The sequence below is a fragment of the Pteropus alecto genome, unplaced genomic scaffold, assembly GCF_000325575.1.
Source record: "Pteropus alecto unplaced genomic scaffold, ASM32557v1 scaffold25, whole genome shotgun sequence".
Classification (NCBI taxonomy): domain Eukaryota; kingdom Metazoa; phylum Chordata; class Mammalia; order Chiroptera; family Pteropodidae; genus Pteropus; species Pteropus alecto.
In genome coordinates, this window is record NW_006441955.1 from 5,633,698 (window position 1) to 5,650,314 (window position 16,617).

The window sequence follows — 16,617 nt, forward strand, 5'->3', positions numbered from 1 at the left end:
TCCCATTTGAGAACCCCAGGTTATCATTCTGCAAGTCCAAAAGCTATAGGATACTTCATCTATTAAATTCACTCCCATCAAAGTGACAGCAGTGTTTGTTTGTTTCTAGCCCCTGCAAAAGCAGTGAGATGGAGAGGGACATCCCCAAGCCAGGCCTCAGGAAACAACCTTGCACAGGAGTTGGAAGGAAGCCATATTTACTGAGCACATACAGTATGTCAGGCTGCTCCATGCTGAGGATTTAATAATTTCACATTTCACTTTTACCCTTACTCTGACAGGTAAATAGTCTCTGCAAGCTCTGGGCACAAACTCGAGGGCCACCATTCACAAAGATCATCATCATGTCAACAGTGCCCTTGGAGTGGAGCAGGGCAGTGGTCCCTCATCCATTTTACAGATGAGGAAACTGAGGCTCAGAGAGGCCAAGTAACTGGCCCAGAGATGCACAGCAGTGAAAGGCAGGATCTAGGTTCCTCTGATTAGAGTCCTGCCCTTTACATCAAACCCCACATACTCTTGTGGGTAAAGTGGTCCAGACCTGGCCCCAGACTCTACGCCCAAAAGCCCAGGTGACTGAAATATCTCTTGACTGTCTGTACCACCTCCGGGGGCCTGGTTCTGAAGACCCCAGTGCAGCAGGCAGCTGCTTGAACTTTTAATGAATATTTATACAGTTAATTGCATAACCTTTCAGCAAGGACAATGATTAAACAATCCGTCTGCTTCCTTTCTTTATAATTAATAAGACTTTTTCAGGGTCCCTAAATAGACAGCTCTAATTACAGGGTCTTGAGGATTCAGCAGTGCCTGACACCAGCCCTCCTGCCCTCAGAGAACCAAGGCACTGTCTTGGAATGCCGGGACGTGCAAGTCCGTGGAGGTCATATTGAGGAGCAGCCACTGGAGTGACAGGAGACTGAGGCCCAGAGAGGGTAAGGGCCCTGCCAAGGCTACTAGATGCTGGGTGTTCCAACTGCCTATCTCTCCTGGAACCTCACTGCCTCTGTTGTGATGCAGCTCCTCCCCAAAGCCAGATGAACCTCACTCTCAGGGCTCCTGGGCAAGGCCTGTCACTACTTAGCCCTGGGATGCTGGTCTGGGTACGTTAGCTACTGACGTACATTACCTCCTTATGAGGTGGGTACTATCACTACCTTCATTTTACTAATGAGGATACCAAAGCTCAGATAGGGTAAGTCCTTTGCTCAAAGTCTTGCAGTGAAGGGTAGAGCTGGACTTCCATTCTGGGTCTTGATTCCAGTTACACTGCTTGTCTTATTGCACTTAACCACTGCACACGAGAAAGGCAGGCCCCACCAGTCCAAACCCTCTCTCCGCCCTGTCAGTCTCTTTGGCATCTCTGGGATCAAAAGTGGTCACTGGAGGAAGGAGGCTCACCAGGCCTCTGCTCAGGCAGGGTCTGCAAGATGGCAGATGGCCATCTCCGATGTCTACTTTCAAGATGACTGAAGCCAAAGGCTCCAGGTAGCACGATGTAGAAGACAGAGCATGGGTTTTGGAGTTGGACAGACCTAGGTCCAAATCTTATTAACTAACATGAAGGTCATCCTTCTGCAAGTCACTTAACCTTTCTACACCCTGGCTCCTCTCATCTGAAAATGGGGTTACATAATCTCCTATAGTTGGTAGGTGGTTTAAATGGGGAAACATGGCAATCCCTACACTCAGAGCCTAGCGCAAACTCGGAGCTCAGGAAACAATTGCTCTTGTTTTATGTCATGAACTGCAAATGCAAAGGGCTGGGAGGGCCCTGGTCTCACTCCTGGAGATCCATGTTTTCACAGTCCGCATGGACCACCATGAAGTAGTCCCCATCCCAGAATTTGTACCTCTCTCTCTTTCAATCTCTCTCTCTCTGTTTTCCTGTCTGTCCCTGTCTCTCTCTGAGTTGGATGCCTAAGGGATGCTTTCGGCCTGCTATCCAAGTATCCCCAGGTTTTGAGAGGTAGGAGTGAAGAACTCACTGTCTCAGACATCAGGAATCCTGTACAGTTGCCAAGGGCCTGACACTGCATCCTAAAGTGGCTGTAGGCATTGATAAATTCACAGAAAATCCTGTCCCAGAAACTCAAACCCATGGGTACTTTCTTTAATTCATAAGTTCACAAATTAATAAAAAAGGAAATGTCTGTTGAATAAAAGAATGAAAGTGCTTGATGGCTGCTTATTGAGTGAGCAGGGGCAGACGACCTCCAAGTGGACCAGAACTCAGGCAGTGGGAACTATCAGGGTCCAGCTCCTGCCCCAGGAAGCATGGCATGGGACCATCCATCGTTCAGAATGGGGCAGTTAGACGACGCTCCTTCACACCAGGTCAGGCGGAACACTTGTAGCTAGGTCAGCTCCTAACCTGCTGGGTGATCTCAGAAAATCTCTGGGCTTTCATCCACTTCCTGGTCTATAATAGGAAGGTACACTTGGTTTATCGGTGAGGTTCCCTTCTAGGTGGAAAGTTTCTAAGATACGTGAATAAAATCCCATTTTCAATAAGCAGCAGCCAGAATTATAACTCATTCACCTTGAACCAATCTCTCCAGCCTCACTCCCTCCCCCAACAGATGCCTGAAGGTAGGTCAGAAGCCGTCCCCAATCAAGTAAACTATAATTAGAGCTGAAATGCTGCTTGCATTAGGCAAATGTCCTGGGCTTTCCTACTGTGACTCCTGGCTATATTTGATAGACACAGAATCCAGAACCAGAAGGAAACGGAGCTGGGAGGAACCCGAGCCAGGTAGGGGCAGATGACATAGTGGGGGAACACAAGAATGAAGATCTGCTCCCAAATCCCTTTCCTTCTCAATGTAATTCCCTCTCCCCACTCACTTATACTATTCTAAGATTTTTAATTGGTATATGTCCAAGAAAGGGCCTGAAGTCGAATAGAATAATAAAAATAACACTGCCAATTACTCCAGCACTGACACTGTGCATGCAATTTTTTTCATTTGATCCTCACATCCCCTATAAGACCGGTACCATGACCCCATTTTTCAGATGAATAGAGTGAGGCTCAGGGAGATTAGGCAATTTGTCTGAGGTCTCACAGGTTAGGGTACCTGAACCCAAATATATCAAACACCAAACCCACTACACTTTACTATCGCCTATAACCTTTCTTTGAGAGTGGGGAGGGGACTGTATCCTGGGAGCTGGCACAGTCTCCAGAAACCTGGTAGGCTGTGACGGTTGCTATAGCAACATCAATTAAATGGGCAGCATGTTGGCTGCCGGATTTTCATTCAGTCAGGAAGCTGTGAGCAAGCCTGCTACTAGGTCTTGCTGCCCCCAATTCTGCTGGACCCTCAAGGTCCCACCCTGGCTAACCTCCTCCAGGCAGTCCTCCCCACCCACAGGCTTTGCCCACCCCTGACGATGTAACTCTTTATGGGAAGTGGGATCCTGGGCCTTGTGTCCCAGCTGGGTATAGGCAAGAGAGGAAGAGGGTCTCAGAATCCTAAGAGTTCAGGAATCTTAGAATCATAGCCTTAGGAATTCTGGAAAGTTAGAAACCGGGCCCAGAGAGGGGCAGAAAAGTATACAGGACCTCATACCAGATCACTGGAAGAACCCAGAGAACTAGGCCTCCCAATTGCTTGTGGAGCCTGTCTGTTGTCTCGGGAGGCAGACTAGCCAGGAACAACCCCTGTGTCTTGGAAGCAAGGCCCTCAACTTCTCTAGACCTCCAGTTGGCTGTCAAATAACAGTGCCTCAGAGCTGGGCTCAAAATGGGCCTGAGAGACATGGAAGAGTGAGGCCAGAGGGCCCTGCATAGCCCTGAGGATGGGAAGGCAGCAAGTGCAGATGGGCAAAAGGGAGAAAGACAGGGAAACATAGGGCAGGGCGGGGAGGGGAGAGACTTCAAGAGGGAGGATGAGAAAGAGGGGCAGGCAGGGAAAAGAAGCTGACCAAGAAAGCAGGGGTGGGCAGGACCCTGCGGGGTGGGGACAGGAGGAAGATGAAAGGGGCACCAACATAAAGAGAGATGCGGGGAGAAGCGGGAGCACAGCTCTCAGGCAGCGGGATAGATCTCTGTATAACTGTGATGAGGCTCCCCTTTCCTCCCTTTCTGCCCCCAGTGTTCAGGGTAACTGCTACAGTGGCATCCGGACCACTGAGCTGACTGACTACAATGGCGGAAAAGCCCCCTGTGGCTATAGATCCCCTCCCCAAGCACACACACCAGGCTGCACACAACTCTGCCCCTCGTTAGTTGGCTAGCCTTGGGCAAATGGCAGAACCTGTTCCAGACTCAGTTTCCTTCTCTCTAAATGGGGATCCATCCCCCCTACCCCACATCTAAGGTTGCCATGAGGATGAGTCACAGTGGGCGTGGCTGGACTTTGTTCCTTTTGAAGCTCAGGATAAAGCACTAGCTGCCCCCTACCCAGGCACCTCCAGGACAGCACTGGGTTTAGCTACTTGATGGGGTAGATAAAAGCTAGGGCCTGTGGCATGGCAGAGAAGGCAAGGGCAGCAATGCAAAGAAACAAGGGGGCCCCCTGTTTCTTAGGCCTAAGTCAGGGCTCACGCGCTCTCTGTCTCTCCCCTCCCGCCTCCCTTCCCTCTCCCCCTCCTTCCCTCCCTCTCTCCCTCCCTTTTTCTTTCTCTCTCTCTCTCCCCTCCCTTTCTCTTTCTCTCATGCAGAGACTGGTAGCTCTGTTGCTAGGAGACAAGGAAACCCAGTTATCACCAGGCGCAGCCCTAGATGGGACTCTGGCCTTCATTGTCCCCATCTCTGCCTCTGGGGCAACTGTGACCCCTAACAAGGACCTGGGACTGCTACTCGCAGGTCTCTGCCAGCCCCACCATCCTCCACGTGCTTCCCCCACCCCAAATCCCCCTGCCAGCCTTTTGTCTCAGGCTCACTTGGCTGAAGTGCTGCCCCTGGGACCACTGGGTCCTTCCCCACCCCCTTCTCATTTCCTTTTTAATTTAACAAATGTCATGGAATGACCTGCGGGGTGTAAGTTTGCTTTGAGGATTAGGCCTGGGAAAGAAATCACAGAGAGACAAAGCACTGAGTATGGAGGTGGGCCTGGGGCTAGGCTCTGGCCTTTCTGCCTTACCCCTGGCTGCCTCTGCTGCCACTCAGCCTGCCATGGAGGCTGAGGCTCCTGGGCTCAGCTTGTCTAGGGCAGTTGAAAGAGCTGAGGCCTTAAAGTCCTGGCTGGGTAGCCTTGGGCAGGTCACTCAACCTCTCTGAACCTCAGATGTCTGCCTTTGCAAAATTCAGAAAGTGACAGTACCTGTGGCAGCTGCGGGGATAAGATGAATTAATGTATAACAAGAGCTTAGCACAGTGCCTGGCACATAGTACATGCTTTATAAGCACCAGCTGTCATTAATACTATTAGAATGATGACTGGAGTCTTCAAAAAATAGAGGGGAGGCCTAGAGGATGTGCTATGGCTACTTCTGGGCAGAAGGCTGGACAAGGCTGCTTCTAGCTCCTGGTACTACTGTAGGAGCAGGACCCAACGTGCAAGAGGGCTGTGAAGAAAGGCCAGAAACAGGTCACTAGACACCAGCTACTCGATTCACCTGTTGGCCAGGAGCCCCCAAAGCATAGCACATAAGTCTGGGGCTATATTGACAGATCACCTCACTTGAGCCTCCCAACCTCCCAACAGGGAAGATCTGATAAGTAAACTAAGGCCCAGAGTGAGGCCCTCCTCCCTCAGCCCAAGGGGCAGGACTCACTGCAAGCGGCCTCAGACTCATCGGAGCCATCAGAACACTCCTCCTCGCCATCACACTTCCACCGCTCAGGGATGCAGTGGCCATTGTCACAGGTGAAGTCGCTGTCCATACAGGTCTTCTTGGCTGTGGGGTAAGGAGAAGAGTGTGAGGGATCTGGTGGGCACAGGAGGCTTTTCTGAGACAATCAGGTGACTGTGGGTGACTAGCATGTGCTGGACCACCCGACCTCCCATGGCCCTACTAGGCCACAGTGTGCTCTGCCAACCGAGAAGAGAGGACAGGAGAGAAAGGCTTATTCATCCATATGCATTTACTAAGCACCAGGTGGAGACGGGTGCCACAATTGTCCGGCCCTCCAAGTCCAGAATGCAAGTTCAAACAAGGGTGACAGAATCCATCTACCAAGGGAATGCCTGTTCCCCTGTCATAGCCTCCAGGAAGCCTTCCCTGATCACCTACGGCAGCTGCTTTAGCCTCTTCAGCCAGTTCTCAGTCCCTTTACCTGCCTGTTTTGCTCCCCGCAACCAGACCACAGTCGAAGCCCCTTCAATAAGCACCAAGGGGCTAGTGATAATAAATCATAAAGGCAAATGATTATTTTGTGTCAAGATTAATGAGTTAACTTCAGTTCAGAGTGGTGGAAAGACAATCTACTGGGCAAGACACCTACATCAGTTTCTGCCCCTAAGGTGCTTCCAGTCTGGACAGGGAGGTCTCCACATGGGAGGTGGGAGAGTTGAATCTCAGCTCTGCCTCCTTCTATCTGTCTGACCTTGGGGTTGTTACTTAACCCCTGAGCCTCTGTTTTCTTATCTGTGTGATGGGAAGGAAACAAAAGGCTCTGAGGAGGAATAATAAGAAGTTACAATGTATGAAGAACACACAGCTGAGAGCCTGGCACATAGCAGGTTTGGTAGGTAGCAGCTATTGCTGTTTTTATGGTTCATGTCTTAATTAGAAGCAAAGGAAATGGGGTGTTCTGTTCCTTCACAGGGAGCGTATGTAGAAGGCTGAGATCTCAACAGCTGGTAGCGTAACTGGGACAGGAACACAGGGACCGCCAACATGGTTTGCTCTCCTCCCTGTCCCTCCTGTGTAGGGACTATGTTACATTCAGCACAGGACCGAACTCGGGGTCACTCTCAGTAGGGGCACTGAGCCCGGTGGAAACATAGCTGTCCAGCCTCTGCTTGCATACCTCCAGGGTGGGGCTCCCCTTCTCTCCAGAAACTCCTTCCCAGTGGCCAGGCTTGGATTACGTACATCCTCCCACAGGCTCTCTGACTGCCTCTGGAGCCATGTGACTGCTCCCCCTGCCCTCAGCAGCCTGGCAGGGACTTGGGGAAAGACACAGACTGTCCCGCATCCATTCCATTTCTGCCTTTCTTTTCAGTGGAATCCTGGTAGTATATCTGCATTCTAAGATGAGTTTCTTCGCACTTTCCCTAGAAGAACATCTGTCTGTGCAGGGCTGGAAGAAACCAGAGGAATCAGAATCCACCTATAGGTGGGGATCCTGAGGCCTGGAGAGGGAAAAGCGCTGGCCCAGAGAAACAGCAAGGCAGGGATCAGAAGCTTTCCTGATTGCCAGCCCAGGGTCCCAAGCAGCATCTCTCTGAGCCCTGTGCGGAGGGGTAACTGTAGGTGATAGATACCAATGCCTCCTCTTGGTGAAGCATCTAAAAGTAAGTACACAGCACCTGGGGTACTTCCTAACAGAGTGTTCCTTCCACCAGAAGTTCAGCATCTAAAAAAGAGAATGCCAGTCTCTGTGCTAGGTACTTTACCAGGAAACCCCATGACAAAGGGCCCGTTATGCCCCTACTTGCCACATGGGAAAATCCAGGCCCAGGGGTGTTGGGTTATATGCCCAAGGTCACATCTGGGTGGGAGCAGGGCTACAATTTGACCTCACAGTCAGATGCCCCTGGTAGCTGCTGTTAATCCCATTTTATAGAAGAGGAAATTGAGGTTCAAAGAGGTGAGGGTATAGGTAGCAGAAGTGGAATTTTAATTCCATGTGGCAGCTACCGAAGTTTAGTCTCCCTTCACTAAGGCCCTTAGCCACCCGGCAATACCAGGCTAAGAATAAGGACCCCAGAAAGGCAGTGTGACCAGGTCCTAAAGGGCACAGGACAAGGCAGTGGGGCAGATCAGCCACAGCCCAGAGATACACAAGGTATTTCCCTTGAAGTTGCCCAGAAATTGTGCAGCAGAATAAACCTGGGCCTATGACAACTTGTGCTCTGCTAAGGTTAGGACTGCCCTGGGGAAACTGAGGCAGCATGGCCACTTTCAGGTTGGGGACTAGACTAAAGCACCCTGATGAGCCCTGTCTAAAGTGTAACCACGTCGAAGGATTTGGAGTCAAAGCTGAGACTGAATCCTGGCGTGGCACCACCTCCTCTCTGGGTGACTCTGGGCAAGTTCATTCCTTTCCTGAGCAAGTGGGGATGGTGGCTTTCCCATGCAGCACCGACACAAGGACAAAAGGCAAAAGGCTTTCTCGGGGGATCTGAGCAAGCATCCCAGTGCTGAGTTGTTCAGTGTAATGAGCCTGACAGCCCCTCATCAAGAGGCTACATCAGTCCTGCCAAGAGATGAGGGCTGGGCAGTCTTTCGAGGCTGTCAGAGCAAACCGTGCCAGCCCCTCCCTCCCCCTCTCTCCTGGCATTGGCAGCCATGGTTCCAGCTCCCAGGGTGATTCCCCAGCTGGGCTTGAGGCCGTGGCTCCCTGTTTCCAGGGATTCATGTCTCTCCATGCCAGTCGCCGCTTGGACAATGCCCACCTCTGTGAGTCCCTGTACTCCACAGTCCAGGAGCAGTACATAGTCATCCAGGGTCTGCGACATCATAATCTGGTGCCATGGCAACAGATGAGCTGCCACAAAGGACTTAGGATTCCAGAGGGTGGTGGGGAGGGGCTGATCCCAGGGCAGAGTGGGGGAGAATGGGAAATCCAGGACAAAGGAAGTGGGCATTGCTATTTATAACAAGAATCCTGGCCAAGGAAAGCATCAGACAGTCCATGGTCAGTTGAATTCCGCTCTGCCACTTGTAGGCTGTGTGACATTTTGCAAGTTACACAACTTCTCTGAGCCTCACTTTCTTCATCTGCATTCAGGGATAATATCCCTGCTTCACCGCACAGGGTTGCTACAAGGAACAAATGAGCTAAGGATGGTGCCAGGGCATAAACTGAAAAGCATAAAAGTGCAAGTTTGTGGTGTCTGAAGTCAGCAGCTCTAGCTGCTATGTGCATGACATTGGGCCTATCAGTCATACTGGAAATGGAGGTGTGGTGCCGACTGAATCTTAAGGCCCTCTCTGCGCCCAGAGCCTATGATCTTGTGAAATTATTATGATCACTCAGCACCTCCCAGCTTCTCCGCCCCCAGAGGAGTCCTTCCCTGAAACAATATGCATCCTTCACATTGTTGTTCCCCACCCACGCTCATCTGCAGCCCCAGTGCAGACAGGGGGCTTCAAAACAAACATTAGTCAGGACTGCCAGGTGGAGCTGCTTGGTGTGGCTTCTTCTTGGCAGTCACAGTGCTTCGTCATGTCAGAGCCTTGAAGAAGTGGCTGCTCAAAGTCACAGCACATGTCCAAGGGAGGGCTGCCCCTGAACCCAGGCATTCTGACTCCAGGTCCCACAGTGTGGCCAGGAAGCCGTGGGGGAGGGGGAACCTGACCCAGCCCAGGGGTCCGGAAAGGGTTCCTGAAGGAGGGGACCATGTTCAAGAAAGAGGAGTCAGCCAAACCGTGAGAGTGAGGAGAGTGATGAAGGACATTTCAGGGTGAGGGATAACAGGGTCTAGGGCGTGGAGCAGAATGGCTGTGCAGGGCTGCGGACCGGGTGCGCCACCAGGCCCAGGGCCAACTCGCCCTACCTGACACAAAGCTACCTCTCAGTGGCCCAGCATGGGGGCCTGGATCTTCCTGAACTCCCCCAGCCTGGCTCTTCCTGAATTCACCCAGCCTCTGCAAAGCACAGGCTGCTGTTGGGCAGCCAGCAAACCCACCGCTCCAAGCTGCTGGGTTTCCTTTGGGGCTTCCTAGCAGAGGAAGAGAGAGGCAGAGGGGAGGACAGAGAACAGGGGGCCATTCACCAGATGTTTGGGATACAGCACTGATCATCTTCCGCCTTGGAGATTCATGATGCCCACTGGCTTACTAAAGGCCCTGAGAAAGCCTGCAGTAAAGATACCAAATTGACTTTGTTTCCTCCAGCACTTCCCAAACTTGTTTAGCCAAGAAACGACTTTTTTGGTTGTCATATCTATTAATTTCCCAAGAAACAAGTGGTCCAATAAACCATCCCCGAGAAACACCACTGTAGTGCAAGCCCCTCATTCTACACATAAGAAGATGAGGCCCAGAGAGGTGAAAGACTGGCCTATGGTCACACAGCAGAGGTTGGTACCCAACGTTCTGTCTCTGTACCAGCTCCACCAAGCTATGAAAAATAGGAGAAGGTGTTCACAGAGCACTTGGCCCAGAGTGAAGCTGAGGAGACACCACTGGGGAGACCACAGTCCTCAGAGCAAGGACATGTCCAAAGAAGAGCCAGCATGAGGAAAGCGGGTGGATACCAGGCCACACGGGACAGGGAAATGAGAGAGACAAGGAAATGAGAGAGACGGATGCCAGCTCTGTCTGTCTTCAGGTTTCTGCAGACATGTCATAGGCCCCCAGGCAATATTTGGTGAGGGCAGAGACCCACAGGCAAGGCGGATTCCTACTCAACATTGTTGCTGAGCCAGCTGGGGCAGATCCCCTCCCCTCCCAGGACAGTAAGAAAGAACCTGAGAAAGGAAAGATGTAAAGCTCCACCTTGGGGTCCAGTGCACAGAAGGGACTTCCTCTGCTTCTACTTCCTCTCCCAGGCTGGAATCAGCACTGGGTGGCCTGGCTCTGGCCCTGCAGCCTAGCTCTAAGGCAGCTGGGCCACTCGTACCAGAGTCGGGGAGATGAAAGGGCTGTTCCCCCCACGGTCACCCTTCTGCAGAGCTCGCCAGACCATGAGTTGCCAAGACGACCACTGCTAGCAGAACGAAGATCCGGGGTGGGGGCAGGGGGCGTGCCGGCCCGCCCCTGGCCTACTAACCTGGCAGGCAGATTTAAATGACAGTCCAGGAAGCTACTATTAAACTGTCACCCCAGTCAAGAGACGACAGACCCAGGGTATTCTCTGGCTGCAGCAACAACACAGCAGGACTGAGAGGGGGAGGAGACAGTGGCCTAGAACAACCTGTACTCCCTCCCTGGAGGGTCCCCCCTCCCCCCATCCCCCTTTGTCTGCTAGCTCACCCACCCCCAGAGCCACCCTCTCAGGCTGCAGTGGGTCCTGGCACGGAGCTGCAGCAAAGCACAGGGCCTAGAAAATTTACTCTTTATTTTCAAGCAGAAGAATGCTTTTTCCAAGTGAAAACACAGCATATAAAATAGATAAAAATGAAAGCAGGGTGAGGGGAACCCCATCAGTTATATCTCCACTATTCCCCTAATAGGCCTGGTGGGGCCATGAAACCCAGGTTCCCAGTTTATCACAGGCAGCTCTGGGTTCAAACCCTGATCCTGACCCCTCCCCAGATGTGTGATGTTCCTAAGATCCCTCAGCTTAAAGATCCCATGGGTCTAATATAACATTTAGAACAGCTGCCTTGGGTTTAGGTTTCTTACTCTCTAATAACCCAAGATTCTATGACTGTGCCACTCTGATCCGCTCACCCTCGGCCTCGTAACGGGACTCCAGACAGTTACTGCATGAGTCGGATGTGTCGGTGAGCTGTGGATGCCCCCGATTCCATTCCTGCATGGGACTGTATCTCTGAGTCCACGCTGACAGTCACACTCAAGGCCCTTGGCAGTGCCAGAGAGACAAACCATTCCCACAGTGTTCTGACACCCACGGAGCATGGGGGGCGGGGCCCAGCTCTTGGTTTTGTCCTGCCCAGCAGGCTCCGGGGCTCAGGCCACCACCATCCATCAGCAGGTGACATTTGATTCTGCTTCCTGAAAGAGGAAAGGAAACAGCAGCAGGTGCTGGGGGGAGGGGTGGACATGTGAAGGGTTGGAGGAGAAGATGGAAGAATGAAGTGGTGAGTGGGAGAGGACTACTCTGGTGAAGGCATTTTTGCTTTTAAATGGGGCTGTGTCCTCAGCCTCTGTGTCTACCAGGTCCTATAACAGTGCTTCCTTATCATATCCTTCATCTCAGTGGCCCCCTTGCACAGCCTCCCACAGGGTCTGACACCAAGCGGGTGCTCAAAGAATATCTACCTCTGACAGACCATGTGACCCCTTCCCACTCTGGGCCTTGGTTTCCTCATGTGAACAAGTCTTTAAGGACCCTCTCCAGCTGATATTCTGGGTCTGTGACTCTGTGACACAAATGGGTTGTTGATCATGGTGCTGCCTTCGGCCCCTCCAAAAGAGTCACCTGGGGCTTCCCACAGCCAAGTCCCTCCCTCAGGCCCCAGCACATCCCAGCTGCTCTCAGACACTGCCCGACCCTGGCCCCACAGTCACCAAGGGAGGTCCAAGTCCTCACTGGGGCATGTGGAACTCCCTGTTGCCACGGGGAAGATGAGCGTCTCTGAGGGACAAAGGGGTCTTCCTGTAGCAGTGATTTGTGGATGCAGGAGGTATTGAGCCAGTGACAGCTGTGTGGGGGTAGGGGAAAAATGGGTGTAGGGGAGAGGTGGATGAGATCAGCAGGGGTCCCTTACTGTGCCTGCAAAAGGACCAAGTTCCCTCCCTCTGTCATCCGCACTCTGGACCCCATGGCGGGTAACACTGCACCTCAAAAGGAAGCAGCACCACGTATGAGGTGCTGCTTAGCGGAGTAGGCAGTATACAGAGAAGACACCCACTGCCCTGCCCATCTTTTGGGCTAGGACTGCCTACCCTGGATTTGGACCACCTACTTGGCACTAGGATTTTAGGTTCCAAGGAAATAGCTAGAGGGAAACTTAAGGTATCCTCAGAGCAGAAGCCTCCAGAGGGCGGGAGGTATAGCTGGGCAACCCTCTACAGCCGCTAGTCAGAGTCCTGCCTGGCTCCAAGCCACACATTGCCCTTCCACTTGGGCAGGAGCATTTGCTAGCCCCAGTGGGGACTCAGCCTCCTCTGACCGGGGGACCTTCCTACCTAACCTCAGGCAGTCCACCTGAGCTGGAGGGGTCCATGGCTCTGCCCTGCCTCAGGCAAACTTGGGAGCCTGCCAAGGACCCCCACCTTCCAGGCCCTGTTTTCCTGCCACCAGACCCTGATAGGAGAAGAAGCTCTTCTGCCTCCTTTTCCATAGCTGAGGAAAAGCTGGTCTTATTCCAGCCCAGCTCTGCCACCTGCACACTGCGTGACAGGGAGGCCTCGCTGGGCTCTGTTCCCTTCCACCCCACTGACTGTAAGTGGGAAATCCATGGCACCCTGGGCAGAACTCTGCAGCTGGGGCTGAGGAGGCCAGGCCAGAGGGGCCTGAAAACCCATGTCAGGCAGACACTACCTCAGTCAACAGCCTGTACTTGGTTTGATAAGGGAGCAGAAGATAGGTGGTTAGTCATTCCTGCCCCGAAGCCAGGTGGCACAAGAGAGTGAATGATGGAGCAGTCCCCTCCTTCCACCCCACACACAGTCAAGGCGCTGGCCCCTGCAGTAATTTCCATGGAGCATCCTCCATCCATGAAGCAGTGGCTGAACACTGCTGGGAAGCAGCTCTGGCTAAGTGGGAAATGCAAATGCTTTCACCAATTAGGCTGGTAGGAGAAGCATTTCCAGGAGAAGCCTCACTGGGCCATCTTGGTGATAAATGGGCAGTGAAAAAACCTGTTATTGGGAAATCCATCTCCTAGGGCTGGATAGGTCTCTTAGGGGTACGCCTTCTGGATTGCAGCTTAAGAGGCTCACAGAATCGTAAAATAGCCTTAGAATTACAGAATAGATTCTCCAATTCCAGGAGAGAATCTGAGAATCTTAAAACACACAATTTATAAATACTTAGAGCCAAATGACCTAATGTTAGAATCTTTCCAACTTTGAAATCAGAGAAAATCTTAAACTCACAGATAGAGAAGAGAGCCCTAGAAGCTTCAAATCACGAATTAATCCAGGCTCCAGGAGTGGCAAAGGCCTGCCCCTTCCACCCACCAGTGCAGGAAACCTCTGTTCCCACTGCTGACATATGGCCATTCTGCCTTTTTGAATGCTCTCAGTGACAGGGGACTCAGTCAGCTCTGCCGGCTGGAGGCCGGACACATTCCTTCCTCTTGAACAGGGAGAGAAATAAGTTCTCAACAGGAGATCTTCGAACAAATGGATTTTTCACCCCTCCTTGTTCTTTGGCTCTAGTCGGAAAGATTCCTAGGGAAGTGGAAAGGAGCCAAGAGCTGCCACAAAGTGACTTTAACCAGCAGACAGGCTGGTAATAGGTTTCGGTGGGAAAAAGGAAGGAGAAGGGCGATTAATTCCAACTTGCTATGCGATAAAGGAAATTAAGGCATAATACTGAGGAGGCAGCAGTTCTATTAACCTGTGTGGAATACCAATTACTTCTCAATATTGCTAGAGATAAAAAAAAAAAAAAAAAAACCAAAGAGAATGTGATTGTGGCCCCCAGACTCATCTGGATTAGGCTATTTGTTTGCCCTGGTACCCTAATGATGGGAGTGAAGGAAAATTCCCTGTTTCTCGGAAGACAGCTATACCAGAGTGAGAGAGGAAAGGCAGGCCCAGGCGTTGCCACTGGCAAGTGCTTAGGGCAGAGGAGGTCCCCAGGGCCTCCCCTTATCCAGTGCACACCTTAGTCCTGTGCCCTGGGTTGGAGCCTGGGAGGGCTGAGCTTCTGAGAACCCCTTTTCTAATTGGAAAATCTCAGGTCTCTGCTGCTGAAAGCCAAAAGAATCAAATAGAGGGCCTACTGTGTGCCTTGCTAGGTGCTGGCGAGCCCTGCAGGTAGGTAAGATCTTCAGGAGTGGCCATGATCTGCAGAGCTGGAGCTCAGGGCTCTGGCTGAGACCACCTGCCAATTTGAGGCCAGCCATGAGGAAGGCAGCATGGGCAGAGTTAATGGCCATGGGCCACAGCTCAGTGCCTCCATCCAGGGCCCCAGCAGGATGGCTGTGAGGCTCTGGGCCAGAGCTGGGCAGAGGAGACAGACGTGGCTGTGGGAGGTGAGCAGAGGGAGGGAATGGGGCAGGTGCCAGCAGATCCTCACTTCCCATTGGCATCCTGGTCCAGACCTTGGCCATCCTTGCCACTTCTCAGAGCCCCATCACCCTGAGATTCTGAGTCAGCATGGTTCCCCCAGCAAGATAGGTCCCACCACAGCTTGAATAAAAGGGAAGCTACTTCTGAAACAGCTTATTCTGTAAGCATGCCTGCTGCCCCATGATGATTTCACCTACCTCAGCCTTTTCTTCAAGTGGACATTTTCTCCTAGCCAAGAGGTTTGGAAGATGTTAGTCTGCTGCCTGCTGTGACCCTCCTCCCACCAGGAGCGAGTTAAAGAACCAGGGCTCAAATCCTGGCCTCTCCCCTTACTAGCCGTGTGACCTCAGGCAGGTTACTTGCCTTCTCTGATGAGGAGCCTGTGGTTCCCTCATCTAAAATTATGATGATGAATTCTGACTTGCAGGGTAGTTGGCTGTAAGAGAACATATGTCAGTGCCCAACATAGGGTCTGGCATTTAGAAAATACTCAGTGGTGGAAGTTCCTCTCAACTTTTCTTAGTCGCTCCCCTACCCCCAGGCTTTGCACATAGTAGGTCCTCAGGAAGTTTTGGTTACAATTATTAAAGGGCATCAGGAGGCCTGACTGCCATGGTCCCAGGCCTATTGGTTCTTCCTAACTTAGTTTCTCCATGAATAAATCAGAAGGGCTGTTCCTTGGAGAAAAAGGTCCAGGTGGAGTTGTCACTAGGCAGCCAGATAGGCTCACAGGACAAGCTGTTTCAGAAGTGGTGTCCCCAGCTAATCCAATAATAATTATAATCCTGAGCAGGCAGAGCCAAGACTGGTCCACCCAGGCATACAGGTGGTGAGTGGAGGTCACAGGAAGATCCAGCTACCAACATTCCCTGTCATCTACACCCCTGCCCCCACACTGGTCTCTCCTGAGCCCTACAGAGAACCAGAGTCATCTAGAGAAGCAGGGGCCTCTTCTCCACTTTTGTGTGCAAGCTCAAGCCCAGGAGAGCCACGTGGGGGAAGGGAAAGTAGTGGAGCTGGAAAGTACTTACTGCACATTTCTGGGTGAACAGTGAGCCTGTACCAGCTCATGTGAGGCTGGGAGGCCAGGGTGTCTGGTGGGTACACCTTTCACATTCTTTAGGCGTTGGGAGTGGAGGACCCCCTCCCCCATTCCACTGGGAAGCCTTCAGTGACCCCATGTGGGATCCAAGGCCTCTTCTAGCTATAGCTTCATCACCCTGTGTTGCTCTCACTCAACTCTTTGCCCATCAGACTAGCAGCTCACTGGAGGAAGGATGAGGTCTGTGCAGTGGGCACTGAGGGAACACATAGGGAGTGTATGATAAATGAGTGAATGAATGCAATCTTGAGGCTTGGGTCTTTACTATCTACAGAATTTACAGCCCAAGATACAAACCATATTTATCATCCCACATTCGTAGTAAAAATAGTAACCAAAACATTGCTTTAAAAATCCTTCATTCATGCATAATGGCTTGGAGCTTCTGGAGATCCCCAGTTCTCTACAGTTGGTTGGCACTCCTACATCCTTCCCTCCAGGTACAAGAACAGAGCTGGGGGCCAGCTGATCCCAGCTGTGCCCCTGAGCTGCTGTGTGGCCTTAAGCAAGCCATTCACCCTCTCTGGGCCTTAGTGTCTCCATTTGTTGGATGAGGACTGGGTCGCACTGCTCTCTGAGCC

General features: G+C 51.9%; 1 protein-coding gene across 1 annotated transcript in view; it reads right to left on the reverse strand.

Annotated features, from left to right (window-relative positions):
- The window catches only part of LRP8 (LDL receptor related protein 8), a gene marked incomplete at its 5' end in the record, with an annotated part of 71,901 nt that overhangs the window by 33,177 nt on the left and 22,107 nt on the right, over window positions 1–16,617 (reverse strand). The window contains one exon of the mRNA XM_025051990.1: window positions 5,725–5,847. Coding sequence (XP_024907758.1) covers window positions 5,725–5,847 — 123 coding nt within the window. The remainder of the gene's footprint in view (window positions 1–5,724; window positions 5,848–16,617) is intronic.